We start from the raw sequence: 22,535 nt of genomic DNA on the forward strand, positions 1-22,535 counted from the left end.
CTGAACTAGGCACTGGGAATATTGGATAAGGAAGAAAGACTCATCCCTGCTCTGTACCCCTTCCATTCTCAACATGTGGAGACACCTAATAATTATGTAGCATTCCAGGGAGTGATAAATGCTGTGAAGAATGAATCCAAGTATTATAATGGCAGATGACTTGGGGGTAGAAGGCTAGGAATGCCTCTGGTTTTTTATTTCCTGTGGACCCTAGCACAAATATTAAGGGAGACTTTAAAAGGCAAGTTAAGCTTCTGTATCTCTAGATATGTCTGCAGTGCACGGTGGCCAGGACTGAGACTGGGGGAAAATGTCCAGTGGACACAGTTTTATTTCGATACAATCTTCCTCTTTGGTACCACCATCATTTTTTCAATCTGCCGGGACCGTATCTCCCTGATAGCTCTCTCCACCCTCAGCTGCCCGGCATTGTGTGTGTGATGCGAAAGCTCTTTGCGTCTCCCTACCACCACCACGGTGAACCATGGACTGTCCTGTGTTTCGTGTCGTCAAGGTCAGGCCCCATGCGGCTGCCAAGCCCTCGACTAGCCACCCTGATAAATTAACCTCTGCTCACTCCTCCCAAGTGAGTGATTTCTGTTGACACTGGTTCTGTTTTTTCATCTGTGAAATGGGGAGGTTGGGGTAAACCTAGTTGGAAAGATGGCAGGAGAGTGAGCACATGTGGGTGGAAATCTCTCCTGGGTTTCCCACCAACTTGGTAATCTCGGGATGGTCATTTTACCTCTCCGAGCCCCGGTTGTCTTGGCTAAAAAGTCAGGGGTGTGATTGGGTGATCTCAGAGGTCTTTACCGCCTGGAATTCTGTAATCTGAAACGTTAGGTTTAGCTCTTTAGAACACACTAAACAAAACAAAAACTATGATTCACGAGAGGCGAATCATACCTTTATTGTCTAACCCAGAGAAGGAGTTTCAGACAAGGAAGGGGGCCAGCAAGGTATCATTGCAAGGGCAGTAGGAGAAATTATTCGGGGTTTTCTAACTTACCTCCCTGAGAACAGTTAGTGTGATGGACTCTTATTGAGATTGTTAATGTAATGAGAACTGAGATGACTCTTCATATACCCAAACTATGTTTAATATATTAAACCTTGGAAATAGCAGGTTTTAATTAAGTCTGCCACATCTGCTGACCAAGATGTGGGAACTGAGCAGAGACCAGAATGAGCCAAAGCATCAAAATCACTTACTTGTGTAAGTGACCAGCTTCTGCTTCCTTGGTATCTGTCATTGTACTCCACATTGAGATCAGAGTGGTAAAGCCCTTATGCAGTATACGTCTCCTTTTGCAGTATACGTTTCCTTTTGCCTAAAAGATATGAGATTATCAAGACAACAGGCAAGGGCACTGAATCACACTTACCAGTCATTTCCAAATGCTGAAGATAAATGTGTCGTGGATATAGTCTACATGGGTATATCAATGTATTGCTTATGCCTTGTATAGCTATAATTATCACTCAATTGATATCACTTATGGAATCCTGAGACATCTCCTTGGAGAAATCTGAAAGATGAAAAGATGCAACTTAATTCACAGCTGTCTTGTCTTCTTCTAAAAGTGTTGGTTTAGTGTGATAAAGAACAAGTGGTCCACACAGCGCATCTTCTGCACAAACTAAATTAGCAGAAAGAGCAGCAAAAGCAGTGTGGTTCTGCAGAGTGCTTCTCTTGTTTTCTGTAAGTGTGGTAATGATTTCACACAACTGAAAACTTATTTTTGTAAGCCTGTGTTTGGTGTAATATTAAGGTGTTAATTCAGTCATTCATTGCTTGAACTGTTATTGTTTTAGAATTAAAGCAGCATTATTTAGATTCCTTCTTCATCTCTTTTGAGAGTCACCATTTACCTGGTAATATATACCTCTATTTACATCTTTTTCTGACTGTCCTTGAGAAAAACAAACAACGTCAAGAAAAAGATTAATTCTTTTCCAATGAAAGCTTATTATACACTGACATTGACTTTAATCTCCTTAATGTCCAAATGAAGAGGATTGATAACTGGTAACACTTTCATTGATGTTTTCCAGAAATGATTCTATGGCAAAAAAAAAATTTTTTTAATGCCTTTTTGGTGAGCACTAAAGGAAGAAACCATTGATATACAGATTATAAATTCTTAGCCTTTAAACGTTATTTTTTGAAATGAATGTGTTGTGAATTTTGAAACTTTAAAATGCCCATCCAGATTTCAAGCCTTAGATGTTCCTTGCCTATACTTTTTACTAGGTCAAAAGCAGCTCAAATATAAACAGTTATGTCCTTTGGTCATTTAGTTTTCAAATATCAGTTATATTTTGTTTTACAAAGTGATCTACGTTGTCCTTGTGAGTTCATTCATGGCTGGAAGAAAATCAGACACTTTGTATAAAGCAAAACTTGCAAAACCCTGGAGTCCTATTTGTGGCTGTTTCATAATACAAGTGATAAAATATAAATTTTTGTTTTGTAGATTAGAAAGGACATGGGAGAGGATGGAGAGTGACACTGTAGTTTGAATTTATAATTTGAAAGCATAGAAAATAAGTGATATAAAAAGATTACCATAAAAGTATCACCATTTTGCCACCCACCCTGCCTCCAACACCCAGGCGATCTGTGAGAATTCACCTTCGCTGTTTAAAACTCATTGCAATAAAAAAGTGATATTAAAAATAGTATACTACCACTTTAGCTAGTACAACACATATGTGATATCCCGGGAAATTGCAAAACATCTTCTTATCCAAAGTTTGGTACCTCGCTCTCAGAGTTTTGCAACCAAGGAATATAGCAAATACTGTTTTACATTTCACCTATTCCCTGATGCTTTGCTTGTTTCTTAAATTAATTCACGGGCAATGCATGGCGGGAGGAAAATAACGAAAGCAAAATACACTGATGATATGATAGCAAATACCACTTCCTAACACTACCAACCTAAGAAAATAGCTTTGTTTTCTTCTCTCTTGTGCCCAACTTGATTGCATAGAGCAAAAAAATAGATGGCAACTGTTTTTTAATGTACTGTTAATTCCCTCCCAACCCAATATGCTTAATTCCTCATTCCTCATACCTTTGGGATGAAGTATAGTGTTTTGTTGCTTGTTTACAGTATAGTCAGGCAACAGACACCGTACATAAAAGGTGTTACATATCATCAAACATATCAGGAATGCCAGAGAGTTTTCTGCTTTCATCAATAAGACTGTTCCACTGTACATATCAAGACGTTCAAGGGGAGCAGTGTAAAGCTACTCTGCTGTTGTAATATTTTTATCCACTACATTATTTTTGAACCAACCCTATGTACCTTTAAATGTAGTATTCATACTTCTTGCCATCCAAAGTTTGAGGATTTCATCATTCACTTACGGTATTCCTCAGAAAGGAACACGTTCTCTCGTGGAAATTAGTGGCTAACATTAGCAAATTCAGGCCACCTGTTCATTGAAGAGTGTTGTATTTATTTGATCACCTAGAATGGATTGCCCAGAGGTTCTCTTTTGGAAAACTGCCAGTACAGTGCCCGAAATACCAGAGAGTGGAAAGTCGTGGTCTGGACGGGGAGTGACTGCTGCACTCATGAAAACAGTGTTTGCGCGTGGCTGACATTAATGACAACCCAGGGCTGTGCGCTCACCGAACGTTTTCATTTCAGAAGAGCATCAAAACTACCGAATCCTTTCAAGTCATCTTCTTTTACTGCGAAACCAGAAACCATGCCGACGGCGACTTCCAGTAATAACCTGGGTCTCAGCTGCAGGCTGGATTGAACTGCTTGTCGTATAATTTTCTAATTTGTGTGTAGGTAGTTGTAGCAAACAACTTAGTTTATTTCAGAGCATGACATCAGAAAGCATATTTTAATGCAGCAGTGATGGGTCATGAAGTCAGAATTTCCACAAAATCTGCTCGAATTGAACAGTAACATAAGGAGGAGGAAACGGGAGACTCAGAGGTTCCTCCCGAAGTCAGTTACATTATTAGGTAAGGAGGCTGATTTTAGTTTAACAAATGTACTAGAAGGTATGCTTCCACGGGAACATTGCCCCGTCAAAGCAGTCAACCGGAGAGGCTAAACCTCTGTACCTAAAACACTGTCACGGCCCAAAAACTAATACGTGATTTCTCTTCTGGAACCGCTTTCAACTCCTTTAGCAAAGTTTTAATATTCTCTATAGTGACCACTGTTCCTCTGAAAAAGTGAATTTGATTTTTGAAAACAACCAACAGTTAACTGCGATGAATAAAGAGAAGAAACCAAGCGAGGCTGTTTTCCTTTTAAAAAAAAAAAAAAGTGACTCTAAAGTGACAAAGGTGTCTTTCTCATCTCATCTCATTGGCACTGAGAGCAGTTGCCAAAGAAGGGACTCAAAGTAGTCCTGTCGCAATGACAACATCACTACTTTGAAGATCAGTCCTTATTCTGGGGTAGAGGTTGGTGCCAGTGATCTTGCTGGAAGAAAATACTGGCCGCTCATTTTCTTCTTCCAGAATATTAATATGGTAGATAATGGCCACAACAGAAATAAAGGATGGTCAAAAGCCATCCTCTGCCACAGCACAGGAGCACCTCCACGCATCCAGTATGTGCCCAGGATCCAGACGACCTTACCCTGATTGTACGTGTTTTCGGTTGTGTCAGAATTACCGTTCCCCTGACTAACAGAATTGTACAGCAAGTGGCAAGGGTGGGAAGTCGAATGGAGGAAAAACAAAAGGGAAACTCCTGCCCAGGAGGACCATGGAATGGTGACTTTCATTGTCATAATCTGATGGTGGTCACAGGAGAATTCTGACTGCAGCCACCAGTTGAGAAATCACTAAGATGAAGCAGGGTTTGGCTGTGGGGCAGCTCGGTGCTTTTACTGCAGTCAACATAGAGTTCCCTGGTTCTGGGCTGGGCGAACCTCACCTACTCGGCAGGGTTCAAGACAAGGGCACCCTGGGGAATTTGATGGAAACGTGAGTTGTGGCATTGAAGTTTTCTCCATGAGAAGTCCTTTGGAACTGCCCATGTTTTATCCTGTTTTGCAGTTTGATGTGTTTGGGGGTATAAAAATGGGCTTTCTTAAAGTTTCCTTTCTTTTAATGTCTATGAAATGCTACTGGACGATATGCAGAAATGCTACCTATCTTCTTGTCCCTATGCCTTTCTCGCAGGGGTTGTTTTGACTTGTTGCAGATGGAGAAAAACAACCACACGGGAGTGAAGTGAGCGGCAGCAGAGTCCTGGAGGAAGCACTCTTACATCTGCCCCTCATGATCTCAAACCCCTCGGCCCACTAAGCCCACTGCTAAAGTCTTTGTGACTAATCTCCCCCAGTTTAGCAATTACTCTCTCCATAGACTGACCAAACATTAATTCAAATAACAATTAATACGAATTTAAATTCCTAGAATATTAAAATACATCATTCGTTTAGGAACTAAAACCGTCGGGGTTTTTAGCTTTCTCCTATATCATCCTTTCTTCCTCCCCGTCTCTCGATTGTAGTTGAATAGAACGTGGGCCTGATAAAGTCAGCAGGGATGGAGAAACCACACAGCTGTTTATCAGGTTAGAAGAGGAGTGAAAAAACGTGGTATCCGGTGGGGTGAAGGCTCCCCAGCCCTTTGACCCCTTGACGTACGTTAGGTAAAGGCAGCCTGATCACCACTTTCAAATTTTGGTTTTCTCCATTTTAATCTCTTCCTGAAAGCCCCTTCAAGGAAAGCCCCTGGAATGACGCAATATAAAAGTCACACAGACCTTTTTTTTTTTTTAACATCTTTATTGGAGTATAATTGCTTTACAATGGTGTGTTAGTTTCTGCTTTATAACAAAGTGAATCAGTTATACATATACATATGTCCCCATATCTCTTCCCTCTTGCGTCTCCCTCCCTCCCACCCTCCCTATCCCATCCTTCTAGGTGGTCACACAGCATCTAGCTGATCTCCCTGTGCTATGCGGCTGCTTCCCACTAGCTAGCTATTTTACATTTGGTAGTGTATATATGTTCATGCCACTCTCTCACTTTGTCCCAACTTTTACCCTTCCCCCTCCCCGTATCCTCAAGTCCATTCTCTAGTAGGTCTGTGTCTTTATTCCCATCTTGCTCCTGGGTTCTTCATGACCTTTTTTTTTTTTTTTAGGCTCCATATATATGTGTTAGCATACGGTATTTGTTTTGCTCTTTCTGACTTACTTCACTCTGTATGACGGACTCTAGGTCCATCCACCTCACTACAAATAACTCAATTTTGTTTCTTTTCATGTGAGTAATATTCCATTGTATACATGTGCCACATCTTTATCCATTCATCTGTTGATGGACACTTAGGTTGCCTCCATGTCCTGGCTATTGTAAACAGAGCTGCAGTGAACATTTTGGTACATGACTCTTTTTGAATTATGGTTTTCTCAGGGTATATGCCCAGTAGTGGGATTGCTGGGTTGTATGGTAGTTCTATTTTTAGTTTTTTAAGGAACCTCCATACTGTTCTCCATAGTGGCTGTATGAATTTACATTCCCACCAACAGTGCAAGAGGGTTCCCTTTTCTCCACACCCTCTCCAGCACTTATTGTTTGTAGATTTTTTGATGATGGCCATTCTGACAAGTGTGAGATGATATCTCATTGTAGTTTTGATTTGCATTTCTCTAAAGATTAATGATGTTGAGCATTCTTTCATGTGTTTGCTGGCAATCTGTATATCTTCTTTGGAGAAATGTCTGTTTAGGTCTTCTGCCCATTTTTGGATTGGGTTGTTTTTTGGATATTGAGCTGCATGAGCTGCTTGTAAATTTTGGAGATTAATCCTTTGTCAGTTGCTTCATTTGCAAATATTTTCTCCCATTCTGAGGGTTGTCTTTTCGTCTTGTTTAAGGTTTCCTTTGCTGTGCAAAAGCTTTGAAGTTTCATTAGGTCCCATTTGTTTATTTGTGTTTTTATTTCCATTTCTCTAGGAGGTGGGTCAAAAAGGATCTTGCTGTGATTTATATCATAGACTGTTCTGCCTATGTTTTCCTCTAAGAGTTTGATAGTGTCTGCCCTTACACTTAGGTCTTTAATCCATTTTGAGTTTATTTTTGTGTATGGTGTTAGGGAGTGTTCTAATTTCATTCTTTTACATGTAGCTGTCCAGTTTTCCCAGCACCACTTATTGAAGAGGCTGTCTTTTCTCCACTGTATATTCTTGCCTCCTTTATCAAAGATAAGGTGACCATATGTGTGTGGGTTTATCTCTGGGCTTTCTATCCTGTTCCATTGATCTATATTTCTGTTTTTGTGCCAGTACCATACTGTCTTGATTACTGTAGCTTTGTAGTATAGACACAGACCTTTTTAAATCATTGCACTCTCTATGCCTGAGAACTCCCTGCCTTACTGATGACATTATGTTTTTGCAAAGTGCCCTGAACTTTGGTATAGGTTCTCAAAGAATATCTGTAAAATTATGCCCGAAGAAAACATTCTTTGAAATGAATTAGTAATGTCCAAAAGTCAAGAAAGAAAGGAAGGAAGGGAAGAAAGGAAAATAATAAATTCACTTTAAAATGAACTGTACTGTCTAATTGCGCAATGAAGTGTATCTCTTGAGCACCATTTAGCTCGACAGACCAGAAGAGGGGAAAGGATTGTTCTTTCATAGATGAAGTAATTCACTCTCAAGAAACATTTTGAAATGGACGGATATTTCTCTGGTAGAGTTACCTGCTTTGGTAAATTTTATGGTAAAGTAATCAGTTCATCTTGTCTAACTGACAACTCAAAAAGCTGATTCCAAGAACAGGAAATTGGCTTCAATAGAAATACTATTTGTTTATTTTAGAGGGTGGGGATGGGTAAGGACCTGGTCAAGCTTATTCTCCTGACTTATTTTAAAGGATGTTTTAAATGAATAATAACTCCTCATAAGTCATCCTTTTGATTATTGGTGGGTGTGTTTGAGGTGTGACTGATTTTTTAAACCTACCAAGGTTATGCACCTAAAAGAATCCTATTCCATTCAGAATTTCAATTTGAAAGTCTGTACACTTATTCAACTTATTTTTTTCTAAGCCTTAATTTTTTTTGAGCTCCATTTTTTGGAATTGCTTTCAGTGACTGGTTTGGTTTCCCTTTAAATAACAGGGAAGGCAAGATCAGGGCAGGTCATGGTGAGTAGTTAGGTTGATTTTCCTGGAGCACTGGAATGACTCCAGTCACCCCTCTGGGCATTGGTTCCTCAACATCTCACAGGGAAGGCTCTTGTCTGATGAGTACATTTTGGTGTTACCACCAGACCTTGCTTCAGAATTTACTTCTCTATGTCCTAATGGTCCCTGACATGGCCTTGGACTTGGTCCTTGACATTTAATGCCTTAGACAGTTATAGCTGGGAACCATGTAGCTTGAGAGCCTAAAATGCTTCATTGGTGGAGATGGTTTTGTTTTGAAAAACACATATCAATGGGAAATAGATTTGCATTACTGATGCTACCTGCCAAGGGCTTTGCCTCTATGGATTTAAAGCAAAAGCGTACCTATTGTGGGCTTGGACGAGAGAAAAAAAAATAAAAAGCAACTAAGCCCCTGCACAACCAAATAAATAAATAAATATGTGAAAAAAACCCCACCTAATTTGGTCCCAGAACCGTCAATTGAAATTGTTTACCTTGAAAGGAAAAAAAAATACTTTATTTTCCATTCACACCATTTTAGCATTGTGCTGCCCTGTCTCTTCTGTCAATATATGGCAGGGTGTGGTATTGAAAGGAATTCTCTTAGATAGTAATAAACACTATTTTATTTTTTAGTAAGGCCAAAAAAGGAGGGGGCAGGTGTGTAGAAACAGAGTGTTCTAGCTCCAATGGGTAGTCTGCCAGAGCTTTTACTCTGGACCTTGACGAGAACATTTCAGTGTGTTCCCTTGTCTAAACCAAAATGCAATTAAAATGGACAAAGTGGTTGCCAGATGGGCTTCTCTTCCACATTCTATGACTACTTTTCCTGACTAGTGACACCTGGTGGGTTTCGCCATTGACGAGATCCCAACTGTTGGGGAAATGACTGTTCAACTCACTCGCAATCATCATATCACTGTGTAACATAGCAGGACCGGATCTGGCAGTTTATCTGGTGCAACACTACACCTAGGGGCAGGGAGTATCTACAGTATTCCCTAAGAGGGAAGCTGAGCCCTGGAGAAAGAAGGTCACAAAGGTTCACACATGTCTGGTAAATTTCACTTGTTAGCAGGTAGATTTAGAAGCTTCCGAACCCTGCAGCTGAGTCCCTTCCCTACTTCACCACACAGCTTTTAGAAGCCTCCCACTTCCTCTGCTTACCACCTCTTCAATATGCCAGCCTTGCTGTGGGCTTTACTTAGAAAGTGGGGAGCTGCTTAATACCCACTGGTTTCTTTCCATCATGCTTTGTACCTGCTTAGTGTTACTTCTCATATTAGACCTCTGCATTAGAAACAAAGCCGCTGGGACTTCCCTGGTGGTGCACTGGTTAAGAATCCACCTGCCAATGCAGGGGACACAGGTTCAAGCCCTGGTCCGGGAAGATCCCACATGCCGCGGAGCAACGAAGCCCGTGCACCACAACTACTGAGCCTGCGCTCTAGGGCCCGCGAGCCACAACTACTGAAGCCCGCGCACCTAGAGCCTGTGCTCTGCAACAAGAGAAGCCACCGCAGTGAGAAGCCCGTGCACTGCAACGAAGAGTAGCCCCCACTACTAGAGAAAACCCACGCGCAGCAGTGAAGCCCCAACACAGCCAAAAATAAAATAAATTTTAAAAAATAAATTAATTTAGAAAAATTTTAAAAAGAAAGCCACTGAACTCCATGTCTTTATCTGAAAGGAATATAATGACCTATATCCCTCTTCAATTTTCTTGCTCATTCCCGCAACTCCAGTAGCAGCTCTTGCCAAATACTACTGTCCTTGAAAGATAGGTGGTGATGGTGATGATGATGATAGCTAATATTTATTGACCCCTTACTATGTGCTATGCACTGATTCTATAAGCACTTAGTTACCCTATAATAAGGACGTAGGGGTCATTTTAAAGGCTAGGAAAATAAGGCACAGAAATTAAGAAAGCTGTCCAAGTTCACATAGCTAGTAAGTGACAGGGCAGGGATTCAACCCCAGCCTCTAGCGCTTGCAAAGTGATCCTCTCCACTTTACTTCAAGGTTGTACTTTTCTTTCTTCTTTAAAAAAAGTGTCCACTATCATCCTTAATTCACGTACAGTGAAGCTAATGTAACAAGATGACGTGGGCCAGTGGGTTCTGTGTACCCTCTTGGCATCCCTGGTACCTAGTCGTGCAGGCTCCCAGCAAGTGGTGGTAGGACTTAACAGCTGGAGAGACCTGTGTGTAAGGGTGTGGAACGTGTGTGTGTGTGTGTGTGTGTGTGTGTGTGTGTGGTGATTTAAGATGGTAGCAGCCATTGGCATTAAAAAGGACCTGCTATTCTGAGCTCTGGCTGTGACAGTAAGATGTGCCTGTAGCAGCTGTTAGCAATCAGAGTGTGTTTCCATCTGATGTGAAATGTGCTGCCATCACTTGTGAAGTGGATTTCAAAACCTCGCCGTCCTGAAGTACCAAAGTGTGTGAATGGTGCGCTTTTACTGCAAATTAGAAAGATTCACTTATGCCAGTGATAGTGTCACACTCACTCAAGCTCTCTTTAAGTGACAAAGACGCACATTGCCAAGTGCTGGCTAGCTGATAGGCGTATGTGCAGGACAGTCATAAAATGTCATCTGAAATGTTTGTCTGCAGGCAAAAGAAGCTCCTCAGATTGGAGGAGCAGAAACTGAAAATGGAAGAGGAAGGACAGTGTTGTGAACCTTATTTTGCTATCTTTCCACGGCTGTGGTGTTCTTACCCCACCCCTAGTGCATGACTTACATAAAGATAGTTTCAAGGTAAACCCCCAAGATATACATTTTCTTTTGTAGCGAAGAATGACATTTATTAGGTGTTAACGGTCTGGGAATTGATGCTTAGATGTCAGACCTTCTTAAAATAAATCTGACAATCTCTAAGCTTGGGCCAGAGCATCCCTTCTCCTCCTGTCTCACAACTACTTAATATCCTCAAGGCTCTGCTGCCTTTTTCTGTATTTGCCTTTCCAATGAAGAAATAGCTAGAAGCTCCTGCTTTCCCCCCTTGGGAATAGACATAGAAAACAACTCTACTTAAGCTATCAGCCCATATTGTTATCCATTGTCTAGTTGATGTTATATATTATAACTAAGAATGGAAACATTTCTTTAATAAGCAAGTTTAAAGAACATGCATTTAGATAGTCAGAAAAAACTCCTCCGGGCATTTGTCTGGTCATTCCTGTGTCCGGCTGAACTGGTTGTCTTAGAAAAGCATTATAAAAGAGAATTTTTAAAAAATTACCATTGACCTGCAGTCCAGAAATACATCTCTGATGTTTTCGAAGGCTGAGAACTTGCCATATCTGTTGTTTAGACGTCATTGGCTATGTCCTGGAAATTGGAGGTGGAGAACCTAGTAGAATTTGTCTTCTAGGAATTGGTCACTCATCCTGCAAGATCTTAGAGTCTTATAACGATTAGTATGACAACATCTACACTTCTGCTTCTGGCAAGTCTAAATAATTTGCTTGTGATTTTTAATAAAAACCAGACCTTTCCCTGGTCTCTTGCCCGGAGTTCCATTCTGCCTATTAATTCTAGGGAGACTTTGTGAAGTGGGAAACAGCACAAAGGTAGAATGGGGATCTGGGCTGTGAGATAATCCTCTTAGCCATCCTCACCCACTAAAATGATCTGTGGACCGAGAAATTTTTGGTATCACCAGTCTGTGTCCCTGTGGCTGTGGGTGTGTTGTCATCTTAGTCCTCAGTGGCTCAACATAGAGGAAAGCAAATGTGTTTTCAAGGTTTAAAGTTACAAGTTATTTCCAATTCTTTTGCCATGAATCCAAACAGTGTGGTTAGGGAATATTTCTTAAATGACATGGTCTAATATTCAATGAACAGTAATTGATCTTCACAAAAACTACCTAAGCTAATGGAAAGAAGCAATAGGTTCCTTTGCCTGGTGAGCTATGATGACTTAACCTGGATTCTTGTTATTTTGACCCACTTCTGCACATCTTCAGCAGGTGATGTCACCGTTAAGGAGGATAGAAATTGTGCAGTTAGAGTTAGCAATCAGTAGCTGACTTTTTAGGCAGGAGACTTTGGCCCTTTAAAGAGAATTCTGAGACAAACAATATTTTGACTGATTTATTCAGTGAACTATGATGCTATGTGCTAAGCATACAATGGACCAGACTCATAGGAAGCCGTAGAACAAATAGATTTAAACAGATATCCTACTTGTTTTTTTAATTATTTATTTATTTATTTATTTATTTATGGCTGTGTTGGGTCTTCGTTTCTGTGCGAGGGCTTTCTCCAGTTGCGGCAAGTGGGGACCACTTCTCATCACGGTGCGCGGGCCTCTCACCGTCGCAGCCTCTCTTGTTGCGGAGCACAGGCTCCAGACGCGCAGGCTCAGTGATTGTGGCTCACGGGCCTAGTCGCTCCGCGGCATGTGGGATCCTCCCAGACCAGGGCTCGAACCCGTGTCCCCTGCATTGGCAGGCAGACTCTCAGCCACTGCGCCACCAGGGAAGCCCTCCTACTTGTTTTAAGACCCACTTCTGTGTCAATGGATTTTTCTGTCTTTGGACTTTGGAATTGAATCACCAGGTTTGTTTCTTTTTGTAACATTCTGTGTATCCACTGAAAAACTACAATCTTGTAAATTGAAGTACCAAGATCATACAATACCTATAAGTTGAGGTGTGCATAGGCAGGTGCAAAGTTAAGAGGGCTGTAAAATGGAGTGCTTATCTCTTGGGCTTAGGTGTGAGAATTTGGGGGTAATGGTGTAAAGTAAGGTTATTTCATAAAACGCAGTAAGAGTAATTTTGATGTTTTTGGTAAAGCAGAAACTAGATAAGATCTCCAGATTTGGTTTGGTTTTAAAGATGTTCTTTTCTGTTGTTGTGAAAAACAGACTTTGAATGATGAAAGCAAAGAGCTGACCCCATTGCTCTCAACTGTGAGCAAAGGAAGACGTAACCTAAATGTGGCACAATTGCTCTTGTTAAGGGGAAAAAAGGGATTGGTATCTAGAGTGAGGTTGATCGCTAGAAAAGATTAGCTGCAGTTCTGTGAGTCAGATGACATCTTTTTGGGTCTAGTATTATCCAGAATTATATAAGGGACACATGCCTATTGTTGGAAAAGAAGTTTTTAAGAAACTCTCTTGATCATAATCTAACAACTTAGTAAGATAAGATGGATTCTTTTTCCTGCTGATATGAAATGGCTTAACCCACCCTGAGAGATTCAAGAGAAAGATTAGACATTTCTGAATTCAAGGTTCAAGAAAATCTGCAAGAACTTCATCCTGAAAAAATGTAGTCAATTCTAGAATCTTAGAAGGACCTTGAGAATAATTGAGAATAATTGGCTGAATGGCCAGTTACCTTTGTCTTAGTCCCTGATTTCACGTAACCCCAGAAATCCTCAACAACAAGGCTGCTCTGTTGTTCACAAAAGTGATAGAGATTAGATTAGGAAAGACCAAAAAAAATAAAGAATATGTTGCCTTAAATTGAGGTCTTCTGTGCATGACTGTGTCGTAGGAGAATTCTAGAGAGAACTGGATCTAAAAATCAAAGCCATCCACTGTTCCTCTATATGAAAAATCTGTTTCTTCTCTGATTTGACAGAATTTCCCCATCTAGGGACAAAAGTACTCATTTGGATTTGGCTTTTAGCAGAGATACATGTGCATCAGGGAATGCGAGTCAGTTTCTCTGGAAAGCTTAATCCAGTAGAGATAGAAACATATTACAAAGGATTAATATCCAGTTCCCATTGTCAGAACTACCTGCACATTCACAGAAAGCCACGTGACAACACATACTTGTCTTCCTCATTCTTCAGGTATTTCCTGCATACACAGCTCAGCTTTCTCTGAATTCATATGGGCTTTAACTCTTAGGCTCCTAAGTCTTACATGTGTAAAGACTGAAGGAAATAAAGTTTCAAAAATCTAATTTTGTCATATTTTAGCTTTAGTTTGCAAATGCTTGATCTCTTGAAGAGTTTGAGGTGTGTTTATGTGTATGTATTTGGCAAGTATATGTAACACTTTTTATTTTAAACAATGATTTCTAAAAAGCTGTTACATTTTCAGCAGAAACCACAATCAAGTTAAAGCTTTTAAGAAGTGGCTTTAAATAGTATGTAAGGTGTAGGACTTTGGTGGGGGGGAGGCAGAGTAAGGTACAAGACCTTTTTTTGGATGGCTATAATTTGACAGGGTCCTTTGAGTCAGACATGAACTTAATACCAAGGGTCAGAATGTGGGAGGGCAACATGTGTTTTTATTGTGTATAACAAGTGGGAATCATACCATTTCCATGATACCTCTGCAAGACAACTGAAGCCCTGGTGAAGGGCTCAGTTCAGTGACTTTGCTTGTGACAGCTGTTACACAGAGGTGACTTCTCCATCTATGTGCTTTTTCTCTCAAGCTGAGACAAAGATAGTAACATCTGGACCCATTAGTCCCTCAGGAAGGCATTTTGGAAACCAACAATTAAAAAAAAAACTTTGAGTCTAGTTAGCAGATGAAAATTACAGTTCTGTGGACTTTTCTTTATTCTCTTTGTGGCAGAGCCTGTAGTGGGTAGTAAGGGCACAGCGTCCTGGTCCTTGCCAAGAATGATATGCCAAGCTTCCTAAAGCTTCCCATCTATATAGGTCTTTTCATCTTCAAAGAGCTTTGTGAGCATTCGTTTACCACCACCTGCCTGGGAGGTAGGGGTTATCCCCATTTTATAGATGGAGGGAGTGGAGGTGTAAGTGACTTGCTTGAGGCCACTCAGGGAGTTGAGTATCAGAGGGAAATGCAGGAGTGCCAACTCCACTTTTTAGCTGGATCAACCTCCAGCTCTTTCTCTCTCATGGCATTTCCCCTTGAGAGCCCCAGATTGATGATAACATAAATCTAAATGCATCAAATAATCCTGAGCAGGAAAGAGACACTAAGTCTGTCTTTTTTTTTTTTTCTTTGGTGGCTGCTTCTACAATTAAACCCTGAGAAACCTAGACATAGAGAAGAAGCCATTCAACCCTCCTGAGGTTCACTTTCCACATCTGTAGAATGGGGCTAATAAGACCCATCTGCCTACTTCAGAGTTGTTGTGAACACCAAAATCAAAACAAGCTAGTGTGGACAAAAACTTTGAAAACCGTTACAGAGCTCTGCAAATATCAAGCATTATTGTTGTTGCCAGAAATGACCACAAGACTGCTCTCAAAGTGGTAGGACTTTTCTAATTAGGGGGCTAACTGCTTTGCTGATGTTCAGCTAGGATCAAGTACTATCATGAACAAATCCAAAAATCAGTAGAAGAAAAGACTGTACCGGGGACACATACCAGTATTATATTTAGTAGAAAAAATGGCGGACCAAGTTGATTTTTAGTTTGCAGAGTGTGTAGCTGGAACTCAGCCCTCCCCACCCAGGATGCCTATTGAACATGCCTGCACTGTGAAACAAATCCATGTTATACTCCAAGCCTTAGGTCCAGGGACAGAGTGTGCCAAACTGTTTGAATCCCACGGTCTGTTCTTCTACCATGAAGATGTATCGCGAGTTCTCTGCAAACCCTGATGGTGGCCTGGGGCCTCCAGCGGCAGCGCTGAGAGAGTGGAGAGAGAAAAAGGCTCCCTCCCTCCAAGCTGTTCCAGCCACTCTGCAGCAGGGCTCACAGGCAGGCGAATTTCAGCCCCTATTTTTGCCGCCTCGGCTGAGCCCCATGGGGCAGAGTCCTTGGAGACCCTGGAACTAGAGGTGGCCAGACCCAGAGGGGCTACAAAACTCTCGAAGTCAGGAGTTGCCAAAGTCCCTCCTCCAGGAAACCAGGTGAAGACTCCCTACTCCCCCCTAGCCACCCCCCCCCCGCCCCCAGCTGGCCTTGACATACAGGCCAGACTGCCATCCAGGCAGCTGCAGAAGCCTTTAATACCCCAGCAGTTTTAAACAGGGGATAAAATAAAGTGACTAATCCATAAAGGACTCAAGCCATTTTGCTGAAAATAAAATCAAATGCCTTAGGGTTTTTCTTTTTAATCTTTATTGGTTTTTCTGCTTACAAAAGTAATACATGCTGGTTGTAAAAAATTCAAACGTTAGAGAAATATGTAACATAGCAGGGGAAAAGTCCTCCATATTCTCAGCCTTCCAGGAAAAACACGGTCAACAGATTGGTATAAAGATAGCTTTTTTTTTGTTTTTTGTTTGTTTGTTTGTTTGTTTTTAGCAGCAGTTCTTGACAGTTTTTGCAAGACACACAAAATTGCTTGGCATTCGTATGTGTGACATAGTGTCATGGGTGTACCCAAGGTTTGACCATTTCCTGGCAAGCCAGCAGTAACCCCACCCTGTTCCGTCCAATTTGAGAAAGCATATGGTTGTGCAAGTGAGCGAGAGTGAAAGGTCTTATGGGGGTGGTCTTAGGTCCATGTTAGTTTATTTTTTTATATGAACCAGTAAAAAAGTTTATTTTTTTTTTACTATTATTAGCAACAAACGCCTTGTGACACATCCCACACTGATTACAACATGCTGCTATGTTGTAGCAGTTAAGTGCCAACGTTGTAAAGGATCGCTGTGGTAGCTGGTATGAACTGCCTGTCATATTAGCTGGAGGCTAAGCCGCTTTTCTCTATCCCCGCTTTGGAAAGAGCTTAAAGTCTGCAGAAAAGAATTTCATTTCGCTATAAGGCAGGATTTCTTATCAACAATAACAATAATAATAACTGTGTTTTGAGTGCCAACTCTTTCTAAGGATTGTGTGTGATGTGCATATATATAGAGTACATGTATAAAATAATCATATGTGCTGTGTCATTTATACATTATATCATTGAATCTTCAAATAGAAAACTGAGACTCAGAGAGGTAGGTGAAGTAATTTGCCCAGCCCTAAGAATTGTTAAACATTGGTATTGGTCAGGCTAAGGTCAAGAACTCGGAATTTTATAAAATTGAGAATGGTCTTAGAAGGTTGATGATTATTTCCAGTTATAAACTAGTCAGGTAACTCCCAGAAAGACCTCTTGACGTCAGTTCTGAGTAGTATTAAGATTAACCAGATTACTTGTGAGATGCCTTTTGATCCTTGGTTAATGGTTTCCTACCAAGAGCAGTATATTCCCGATGTTTGTTATTGGAGTGATTTAGCTCGGCTATTCAGTATGATGAGAAGGGGGGTAGGGTGGAGAGGGAATAAGCTTTTGAGTTAGAGAAAAAGACCAAAATGTGTCCAAATTCCAACCTTACCTCTTCCAAGCTCTCTGACTTTGGGCAAGTTATTTAGCCTTTCTGAGCTTCAGTTTTCTCATCTAAAAAAAATGCAGATAATGATGATAATGATAATAATACCACCTACCTCACAGAGTTGTTGGAGCAGCAAATTAGATAATGCCTGAGACTTTATAAGCCCAAATACATGTTAAATATTATTGATTATTAATCAATCTATTTAGATTATCGTCGAGACATCACTATTCACCCATAGAATGAAGTGATGGGTACAACTCTTGGGCAATTATATATTTTAATACTTGGGCAGAATGGGCATTTTTCTCTGGACCACAATAAATCCAGAAATAGGTCCTGAGGAACAAGTGAGGTGTTAAGAATGCCAGTGTCTTGTTACCTTTTATAATGAAAAGTAAAAAGCAAACTTTTTTACAGAGGTGCAACGCTATATGACCGCCCAGCCTAAGGACCACTTGGCTAATTAGCACACCTGCTTTCCAGGATTTCCTGACGCCCCGCTGCCACTTGTTGTCAGCTCCTTGAAACTGCAGAAATTTGCCTGTGCAGGTGTGGAGAGCCTGCTTGAATTATTTAGGGTGCGTGAAAGAGCAAATTATTTAGGCAATAGAGCTGAAAATGTGGGCAAATTAGAATTTTTCATAGCAAGATTGTTCATTGTTAAGCCAATTCATGATTATATGTGTGCGTGCATCTTGCTTCAGATATTCTGCTACAAAATAAACCTCTTTGCTGCAATGAATATGGATGTGGACTAATTTAATCAATATACTTGTGACAGTAGTGGTGTCTGACAGATTTCATCCTTTGAAATACTGGCTGAGTCAATGTGTGCAGTATATATATGGGCCAAGACTCATAATTTTTGTTACAAGAAGATTATTTTGAAAAGACACAATGCTGCCTGTCAGAAAATGGAAAAGCCTGAGGGATAGAAAGCAAAGGGCAAGGGGATTTTTGTCCTGTTCCCTCTTATTGGTCTGAAAACTCAAATTTGTGAAACTAAACTGCTCTCCTTTTGAAAAATTTGTAAGGCATTGACTATGTTTCTTCTCCTTGATACATTTGAATTCTGTAAATTGACTAAAAGGTGAAGGGAGGTGGATTTTGTGCATTGTTGGATTAAATGGAAGATTGAGTAAGTGCCCTGCTCCAATCTGCAAATGTTTACTTTCTGGAAAGATCAACACATGTGATAGATCACTTTCAGAGAATCTGCTTTTTGGAGCAAGTGGATTTTAGTCATTTCCTAAAGAGCACTTGCACCTGAAATTGTCTTCTGAGATAAGAGAGCCACCCAAGGGGGAAGGCTAGTAGAATAGTTTAATCCAACCAATCAGAATATCGGAACCTGGCTTTGGAGAACCCTCCCATCACCTCACCATGAGATTCCTAGGGAAGCTTGTTCTAACTAATTTGGAATCTTTGGCCAGCATTGCCCACTGGAGCCAAGCACAAACACAGTGCGGCAGGGGGCAAAGTTCTAGGCAAATGGCCCCTCGCTTGAAAATGCAGGTCAGTCTACAGCGAGTCCATTCATACTAAGCATCTTGGCCTCCATAAAGTCTCGTAAAATATGTCTCAGCTTGAGTGCCCTCCAGATCTGAAAGACCTTGAGAACTGAGGGAAGGCTGAAGACCAAGAGTTTGGGAGCCTGACTCAGGCCAGTGGTCCTATGCAGTAGTGGCACCAAACTCTGGATTTATGCTACAGTGACTTTCCCAACCCTCACACCCACCCTCTCCCCAGCCGGCTGAGAGCCATTCCAAGGGTGGAAGTGCTGGGCCAGGATGTCAATCCCAGGGGCACCCCCATCATGATCAGACCCCTCCCTGCCAGACCTCCAGATCACTTGCAAGATTACAGGAGCCTTTAGTAGGCATTTTGGTCACTGCCTTAAACATCATGATGTCACTTCTCATGGATCATCCACTAGGTGTCCAGGCAGAGTGAACAACAGTACACCATTTTCCATTTGATCCAGATACTTACAGTTTTACTCAGTGTTCCCTGTCTGGCCTGCCCAGAGCTTTCCTATCTTACAAAGGACTAAATAGGTTTGCTTGATCTCTCCATTACTAAGATGGAATGAAAATAACTCTTGAGAGGCCCGAGTTTAGTGTTAGACTTGCTTTTAGTTTTGATGCTGACTTAAACTATAGGGCCTAATGAGGTTTGTCTAGTTTCTGTGACTACAACTTGAGGTGAGACATAAGCAGAAGCAGCTCAGTGTCTGTCTTCTTTATTTCTTGTATGAGTTTTATTTAATAGATGGTCCAAGTCCTTTGTGTTGTCTAATTCTTCTCTTCCTTAGGGGTTGGGGTAGGGGAGGCTGGTTCTCATTACAGACTAGTTGATTCCTATGGGAAAATCCTTTCAGCTGATGTCACCTTTCAGAATTTCTCTACTACCACTTGGCTTTTATGAGTCTCTGAAAAACGTGGGGCATAACCATCTCTCTCTAGAGCTGCAGACAATCTGTGGCACAAAACTTTACCTTAACTATGTATTAAAAATATTGGAGGAGCCGTAAGTGTGAAACATTATTAGAGTTTAGATTTCATAAAGAATTTTCCTTGAAGAAATCAAGCTAGGCTCTAAGATGAGGAGGCCGACTTGAAGATGACGGTTTTTGTTATGCGTGATCTTATAACGTATTAAGTTGCAGAACTCAGAATAGACATATTAGATAGTGTACAAAGATGCCACTATTGGAGTATTAGAGGGCTTCAGGATTGTGGCACATTTATTGGAGGTGAGATTTTGAACAGTCTCTAACTCTGGATAGTGAAACTCAGGATGTCAACCCTAAAAGTGACTGATAGGCAAAGGACTCACTAAAGGCACTGCAGTTACTTTTAGTCCCCTTGAAAGGAAGTTAGCAAGGACACATGGTTTATAATGAGGTTAAGTCCAGTAATTTAATGTGTCCTCTTTTGAAGTATTGAATACAATTTTGTATTAAATCCAGAGTAGGTGGCTGTGGAATTTACCCCAGGATATGAGATTACGTTGGAAGAAAGAATGGGCTCTGTGTATGTGTGTTACTTACGTCGTGCAGTACGTTCGTTAGACTAGTCATTGCCTTGTGTGAGGCATGGCACTAGGTAGGGGCTTTATGAAAATGAAATATACTTGGGCACTTGCAACTGCCTTTGTGTGTGTGACTTAGTAGGTAATGTGACATGATATCCAGTAGTGAAAACCATGGAAAATAAATTGAGTGTAATGGAGCATTCCAGGTAAACTGGTGAAAGTTGTCATCCTATATATGCAGCTCAGTGTTGGTTCTTTATTTCACATATAAATTGTATTTAATAGGTGGGCCAAGTACTTTGTTTTGCCTAATTATTCTGTTCCTTAGGGGTTTTTTAAATCCTTAATTATGCTCTTTCCAGCTCTGCTCAAGATATAATGTGTTTGCTTAGAAATGTGCTTTAACATATTTGAGAACTTTGGTGTAATATGTATGAATTATTTGGTTATTCTTCCAGTATGAGGCAACTGTAAGTAATCAGTTAGACAGAAACACACGCACGCTGTACCAGAAAATCAATTTCCAATGTAAAGAACTCTGAAGCTACATATTCTATTTGTCCGGATTCATCATTATTAAATTCAAATAGGATATGAACTTTATGGTTGAAAGGTTTTGATCGTACACAAGTGGACTAATTTTTTAACACGTGGCAGGTACATTAATTTAAAAAAGATGAGTAAGGAATTCTTACCATCATATGTAACTTATTAATATTTAGAATTGAATCATTTTCCTAAGTAGTCTTGGCTTTTTGGAGTCTACTTTTCTCCACCAGCCGAGCTACAATGCTCAGCCAAGACAGGTTTATGACCTTTTAAAAATAATGATGGAAAATGAGATCGGAGGAAACATTTTAGTATCTGCTTTGCTCTGAGGCCTAAACTGCGAACTCTCCAGTTCTTGAAGGCTTTGAAATGCTGATTCCAGTCTTCTTGTGGGTTCTTAAACACCTCCTCAAATGACCCATTTTAATAACCCGAAAGCTATTATATAACGAGCAGCCATAATTTAGTCCAGGGCTCTAGGGGGACCCTCACAGTTCAGCAATGAATAGTTAATGCAGTATAATGTTTAGCAGGTTATTAGTTTTCACTATACAAATGCTGATCAGGGAACGCTTTTATAAGGTGTTTAAAAGAAAATGTAATTAACTGGTTGCGTGCTTCTGTTGCAGCTCAAATTGAAATTATTCCATGCAAGATCTGTGGAGACAAATCATCAGGAATCCATTATGGTGTCATTACATGTGAAGGCTGCAAGGTAAGCCTTTTTAATTGTTGTTGTTGTTTCTATTAACGTTAGGATGTATCTTTGTGACTTCTATTTTTTACTTCTACTATGCCTAAAAATTCACCTCCTTGGCATTCTGAGTGACGAGAAACGACAGGACAGAATAAATATTTGGGTGTTCATTACAATCAAGGAAGTTATATATATTTTTATGCCTCCCATCACAATAATGAGAGGCTGGAGAAAAGTATTCGAGCATGGCTTGTTTGTCACTTCCAATCCCAGAATTGATTGAACTGATGAAAAACTCTCTTTGGTTATCTTTTTTCAAGAAAGAGATGACTCTAGACTTCTGTAAGGTCCCTGTTATAAGCTTTATAAGAAGGCGTTTCCAAGAAGTTTAATGGGAATGTGATTGAAAGTCTTATTGCTGGCACACAGATGTTGACACATCTGGCCAAATCACGGCAAGGTTTTTAGAAAGCACTGAGTTCTGGTCCTGGGGCCGCCATTTGTCCCTATTGTTTTGGACATGTCTTCATCTTTTAGTGACTCTGTTTCTTCATCTGTAAAGTGGCATTCTTCCTACCTTTTAGAACTATTCCAAGAATAGAAATGATAACTGTAAATAAAAGTCCTTATAAACTGAAAAGTGCTGTTTAAATCTAATAGTCTTACTGCTGTTGTTACTATTTTAATTATTACTGATGCTGATCTCAGGGCAACATGGACAGCACATGCATAATGTGAGAATGGAAAATAGAGATGTTTTTCCTAATCATTCAAGACCCCCGAACCTAGATTGCCTCCGTTATTCAAATTTCAATTTATTAAGATTTAAATCCTCCTGCTTATCTTGGAAGGGCCTTGAGACAGCTTATAG

The 22,535-nt window shown here is 40.5% G+C and overlaps 1 protein-coding gene across 2 annotated transcripts in view; it reads left to right on the plus strand.

The window, feature by feature from the left end:
• The window catches only part of LOC103012995 (nuclear receptor ROR-alpha), a 182,841-nt gene that overhangs the window by 122,162 nt on the left and 38,144 nt on the right, over positions 1 to 22,535 (plus strand). For both annotated transcript variants that reach the window (XM_028166473.2, XM_057543454.1), the window contains exon 2: positions 21,597 to 21,682. Coding sequence is in view for 1 of the 2 variants with exons in the window: in XM_057543454.1 (XP_057399437.1) it covers positions 21,597 to 21,682 (86 nt within the window). In the remaining variant the exon portion in view is untranslated. The remainder of the gene's footprint in view (positions 1 to 21,596; positions 21,683 to 22,535) is intronic.

The sequence above is a fragment of the Balaenoptera acutorostrata genome, chromosome 3 (genome assembly GCF_949987535.1).
Source record: "Balaenoptera acutorostrata chromosome 3, mBalAcu1.1, whole genome shotgun sequence".
NCBI lineage: Eukaryota > Metazoa > Chordata > Mammalia > Artiodactyla > Balaenopteridae > Balaenoptera > Balaenoptera acutorostrata.